This window comes from Aptenodytes forsteri, unplaced genomic scaffold, assembly GCF_000699145.1.
Source record: "Aptenodytes forsteri isolate BGI_AS27 unplaced genomic scaffold, ASM69914v1 Scaffold59, whole genome shotgun sequence".
Lineage (NCBI taxonomy): Eukaryota > Metazoa > Chordata > Aves > Sphenisciformes > Spheniscidae > Aptenodytes > Aptenodytes forsteri.
In genome coordinates this window covers 2,496,236-2,502,353 of record NW_008794085.1, presented here as the reverse complement: position 1 = coordinate 2,502,353, position 6,118 = coordinate 2,496,236, and the positions used below count along the sequence as shown (strand labels likewise).

At 40.6% G+C, this 6,118-nt stretch overlaps 1 protein-coding gene across 1 annotated transcript in view; it reads right to left on the bottom strand.

Moving 5' to 3' along the window:
- Positions 1–401: 401 nt before the first annotated feature.
- The window catches only part of LOC103894674 (vitellogenin-2), a 25,660-nt gene continuing 19,943 nt past the window's right edge, over positions 402–6,118 (bottom strand). The window contains exons 32-36 of the mRNA XM_009274097.2: positions 5,294–5,385; positions 4,077–4,174; positions 3,169–3,328; positions 1,604–1,765; positions 402–733 (exon numbers count right to left, since the gene is read on the bottom strand). Of these exons, the coding sequence (XP_009272372.2) occupies positions 615–733; positions 1,604–1,765; positions 3,169–3,328; positions 4,077–4,174; positions 5,294–5,385 (631 nt within the window). The 3' untranslated portion in view covers positions 402–614. The remainder of the gene's footprint in view (positions 734–1,603; positions 1,766–3,168; positions 3,329–4,076; positions 4,175–5,293; positions 5,386–6,118) is intronic.

Sequence of the window (6,118 nt, the reverse complement as noted above, 5' to 3'; positions counted from 1 at the left end):
AAACACCCCTGATTCGCACTAGCTTCTCCACGTGGTTCATCAGGAACATGACGTGTTCTTGACTACCTCAGAGCAGCCTTGTCCAGTGGCATGAGGTTCAGGCTTATTCCCTGATCTTGGTGTTCCCTACGGCAGCACGGGCACATCATTATTGTAGAGCACCACGGCTGTGTTGCTGCCGCAGAGGGTGCACAGGATCCCAGCACCAGGGAAGAAAGCCCTGGGGGAAACAAGCTACCACAGCTACCCAACCCATATCCCTGATGGCGCCTGACACAGACACGTGCCTGGTGCACAGAAGACTGTCACAGACTCAAGAAGTCTATGAAAAGGGGGGTGAGGAGAAGCTCACCTCCTCTTTCCATAACCAGTGAAATAAGGAAGCCTTCATCAATTTTTCCATGCATGGATTTATTACGAAATCAGATATTTATGGGCAATCATAACAGTTTCTACAATAATAAAGTTTAATACTTTAAATTACTTGGGAAGATTCCACACGTCCTTAAACACTTAATTTAGTATCTCTATTATTCCTTAAAATGAGTTTTCTTACACCACACAATAAAAACATTGAAGTGTTTCTGTTTTTTCCTGTGCTGCAGTGCACAGCTTCATGCACTGCAGTCTTCGTTCTCACAAGAACATGCTATGTGTGCATCAACAGTGTCCTGCATATCCTCTGACTTCTGGTCAAACTTTGTCTGTTTGTCCGTCAGGCTGGTAGCCGAATCTGATGGGGAACAAGAAATGAAAAGTAAACAGTATACTTCAGAAGTGGTTTTGCAAGGTACAGTATTTACCATGCACTAGTCATTAATTACAGCAGGCTTGGCTTCTCCTCACTGGCTTACGTGTTTATATTTGTCTAAGTCATGCAGAGACGTTCCAGGAAACCCACTTAATTAATAAGCCAGTTCTACATTGAAAACTACTACTTCCATGTAGAATTTTATTAGTAATATATTTAGGAAAGGATATTGTGGTCTTAAAGGAAAAACAAACTTGGAAAACAGACATGAACCTATTATCTATATAATCTATATCTATCCTATCTAATCTCTTATAATCTACAATATGCCTATAAAAAAGACATCCTCCTATATCACTGCACCTGTGTGCAGGAACCCCATCCACACCTGCCCTTCTATTGCCTAAATCCGCTCAGTGAAATAGGATCACGTTCAAAGGCAGCGATCTGTAAGAAGCGAGGATCCTCGTTTCAGGGTGCTGCACGTGATCAGACGTGGCTGAATCCTCACAGGCTGCAATAGGCAGGTTTTCAGCTGAATCACAATGTTGACTGTGCTGTTATCCTGCCAGTACCCTGTTAGTTCATAGCACCATGAAGAGGAGTTCAGTTTAGATTTTAAATGCTGGTATCATGAAAAACAGTAAAATTACAACAGAAAAACATCTCTCTCGCTAAAGAAAGTTTTACGTATTAATGAAAACGGGGAAAGGTCTTCAGTCAATACCGCAGTAAATCCATTCCTACCTGTGGATATGTTATTCAGACAATTCAAGCGGAATAACTGAATCAAGCCACAATCTATTTAGACTTTTGCGCAGCTCCTATTCAGTAGGCTTTCTGTTGACTTACCAGCTGGGAGACAGTGGAAACCAACAGTGACTGGAGTAGTCTTGGTGGCGGAGCATCCTTTCATACAGCGCAGCACGGGCTCTGTAGAATAGCACTTGGACTCTACACCCGCAAGCTGAACTGTCTTCTCAAGCTTCACAAATGAGCGTCGCAGTTTGCAGGCTGTAACACAATTATTGGTGATCGTTTATGTGCTTATGTACAAAATCTTCAGATCTCCCCAGACTGACCCATCTGCCATTGTTGCCAACTTGCAAACAAATTTCCTCTATGAAAACTGTATTTTGATCATAAGTAAAGCAGCATCCCTGACTGTTACAAACTTTTCAAATCGGCTAATTAGATATGGAGCTACGGAAAGTTAGTTTCGAATGCAACTGGTTTGTTTCTAGATTAGCATGTAGAAACATAGTCTGATATACTTTCTAATAAACATTTTGCAAAGTAAGCTGGCTCACACAATAGCTGCAAACCCACATTCGAAAGCTTTGAATATTCAGCAGTGGAAAGAAAGGGGGGATTTCTGAACAAATGAAAATAAACACTGAAGAATTACACTATTACCACTGTCATTCAGACTCAAAATTGCTGCAGAGACTAAAAGTCATTGCTGCCAGCCAATAATATTGATCTTGTTTTGGATTCCCGGTACAAGCAGCTACAAGTGTGTGAGAAGCTAAATGGACCACATTTATTCCTGACTATAAGCTTTATTCTCTAAAATTCCATCCATCTCCACTGTATGTGAAATGGAAACACAACATGTGGTCACTACCAACCGTGTGAATCTTATTGTGTACATGCCTGTGGACTCCATATCCACCTAAAGCAAGTTTGACGCCCAGTATTCTTTACAAAGACACAGCAGAATAACAGTTGAGGTACAGCTAAACATGTAGAAGCCACCTCCAGGGACCGAGGAAATCCTTCCCACCAGGACAAGTCTTCTTCACAAAGGCAACGTGCCTCTTCTCCTTGCGGCACTGTGGTGTGCTGTTGCATCATAACCTCAGCTGAGTGCACCGAGCACACCATAAGATCCTAATCTACTGAAACACTTAAAATACAGCTTTTTTATTTCAACCATGTAATTAAGTCCCTGGAACTGCTCATGCGCTTGAATGCTTTGCTTGACAGGTTGCACTGGTTCAAAAATCAGGTGGTCAGCCAAGGTAAAATAATTACTAATCCCCATCTGATTTTTTGATGGATCAGATAGTGGCTGGAAAATGCTGTTGTGCCTAAATCAAAGCATTCCGTGTGAATTTATCCTCTTACTTTTTTTTTCTGATCTTCTAAAACACTTCAAAACTGAGACAAAGATTTTGTTTCAGCTCGGTTATTTAATGTCAACTGACTTGTGTTTTTTGGCTTGTTTGTTTAACTTGTAATTTCTTATTCCTTTCTAAACTGACAAATACTTTTTATATTTAATATAACTTAATAGTGAACCCTTTTTAAATGCTTTTTTCAAAATGTTTATGGATTTAAAATTTTCTAAATAAGTTTTACATTTTCTATACAACTGCAGTAATATTATATTAAATTTATCAGAGCTTGCATACCTCCTGTACAAGGCTTTTCTTCCAAAATCCAAGAATGCCCAAAGCTCACTGCATCTTTAGCTAGATATCCATTGGGCATCCGATATTCCTGTTCACATTCTGCATCATATTTTCCACATATTCCACACATTTTCCCTGCCATCCATAAAGCAACTTGAATCTTCGAGGAAAAAAATCAAAACCAATTCAAGTTAAAAAAAATAACACCTATGGAGCAGATTTTTGCTATGTAGGTCTCTTTCAGTATAAGTTAATGCACAAACATTTAAAATCTCTTTGCTGAGAATTCAAAAGGGTCTGACAGTCAGATGCCAAACTCCCGTGGTGCTGCTGTGGCTTTAACTGTTACGGCCTTTAAAACCTACTGTGGCAGTCTAGTATGTTAAGTTATTAATAGTCTAGACTATTAATATGCTGAAGCTTTTGTCTGATGGATGTTTTCATAGTATAGGTGATAGATACAGCATGGTTTACGGATTTCTTACATTCCCGTTTCACATTCTTTTTAGTGCAACCTTTAAAGCATTCATTCATCTTAAAAGAATGGCTGCATTTTTGCTGATTTGAAGAATTATACATCTGTAAGAACAGTGGACAGGAGCTGAAAACTCATTTTTCTGGCAAATGCACTGCTGGCTCAGTGTGCGTACGCCCACAGGCCCATTTCCCAACACACACCTGCACTGCAAGAAGAAGGTATTTTTGTTGGTGAAAGATTCTCACTTCTCCCGCTCGGAAATAAAGAGCAGGACTGTGCAACCCTGTAGTGTCATCTTCTGTTGTGGGTTTTTTGGGCCCTGCACACATTTGGCTTTGCCACTGTATAGTCTTGCACTTATACATACAGATTTAAGGGAATCCTACGGAAATATCTCAACACCCAAGCTTATGAGGAGGAAGAACGATACCCTTAATGTGTATCCATCAAAGTACAGTTTATCAATGCCATAGGCTGGGGCAACAAATACAAGCTCTTGCTTTTCACTGTGGATCCACATGGAAGCATCTAGAAGAAAACAAAATAAAACAAAGCAAAACCCAAACCAAAGCAGACCCAGCCTAGCTTCTTTAAGAAAGAACAAAGCAACCGTCATGTTTCTAAAATGTTCTTTTCCTTGAAGTTCCTCAATTGTTCTAGTCAAGAAACAAAACATACAGCAAAACAATATAGAAAAGTGTATGTCTAGAAAATAGATGTTTGTAAAAAGTTGGAAAACAATTTTAATGAACACAGATTTATTAATTTTTCTCTGGGTTATTTTTCTTTGGGTTATTAACATATTCATATTTATTTCTAGAAATTATTACAGAGCCGTCTATAATATCTGTATAGTTGTGCAGCTATACAAGGCCCTGGAGTAAGGGAAGTAATGGAGTAAGGAAATACAGAGAACACCGTGACTGTCACTGGAGCCATTTCTAGCACAATTATCGCTTCCCAAGTACGTAACAAATAGGACAGAGCTCAGCACTGGCAGATGCTAACCCAATTTCAGCAAGCCTTAGCCTGATTTGTATACTACAGCTCTACAGTCAGGAAACATCTGCATTGTATATAGCCCCTGACTGCATAGCACGGAATGAAACAAGGTCCTCCTGTGTCCTTTCACAGAAAAAAACTATTCCTGCTTTGAGAGAAGCAAGCAGGCTATTCACCAGTTCTCTATGTTTATTCCTAGCAGATTTCAGAATGCTAGCCAAATTTATGCCTACAAATCAAATTAGGAAAAACTCTGATATACAAGTGTGGTGAATTTTAGAAAAGCTCTACTTCAAAATGTTTTAATCAAGCAAGACTTTATAGTATAGCCGAAACACTTCTCAAATTTGGAACTCCAGCGGGAGCTGCAGTAATGTATGAAAAGGAGGGATCTTCACGTTAGTTATATCTTGCTTAGTTTGGCCACTTCAAGAGCTTCAGACTCTAACCAGTCTTTCTAAATGTTGCTGTGCAAGGGAGTACAGTAGGTGTTCTTAAATATTAACCTTACAACCAAAGGTAGAAATACTTATTGAATACAAACTGGTGGAATCTCTTTGATAGATTTTTTTTCTTTCTTTCTTTCTTTCTTTCTTCCTCCTAAAACATGCGCGAAAATGAAACAACAGATGCTGCATCACTTACCAGCAGATATGTATGAAATCTTCCTCGTGCGGCTTTCAACCCCATCTACCAGCAGTTTCACCCGTCCGTTCACAGGACGCATATCAATTTCACTGTTAAGGGGAAGAGCGTTCATACCCTGTTTGTATCCCATTCATACACATACAGTGACAAAGGCATTTTCCTGCTCACTAAATATCACCGGTCACAGCATAAGCTCATTTCAACTACTTAAATTACATCGGGGTATTCTTGTCACCTAAGATAACATTGTCAGCATCATAGAATCATAGAATCACTGAGGTTGGAAAAGACCTCTAAGATCGTCGAGTCCAACCGTCAACCCAACACCACCATGTCCACTAAACCATGTCCCTAAGCGCCTCATCTACTCGTCTTTTAAATACCTCCAGGGATGGGGACTCAACCACTTCCCTGGGCAGCCTGTTCCAATGTTTAACCACTCTTTCAGTAAAGAAATTTTTCCTCACATCCAATCTAAACCTCCCCTGGCACAACTTGAGGCCATTTCCTCTCGTCCTATCACTTGTTACTTCGGAGAAGAGACCGCCCCCCACCTCGCTACAACCTCCTTTCAGGGAGTTGTAGAGAGCGATGAGGTCTCCCCTCAGCCTCCTTTTCTCCAGGCTAAACAACCCCAGTTCCCTCAGCCGCTCCTCATAAGACTTGTTCTCCAGACCCCTCACCAGCCTCGTTGCCCTTCTCTGGACACGCTCCAGCACCTCAACGTCCTTCTTGTAGTGAGGGGCCCAAAACTGAACACAGTATTCGAGGTGCGGCCTCACCAGTGCCGAGTACAGAGGGACAATCACTTCCCTACTCCTG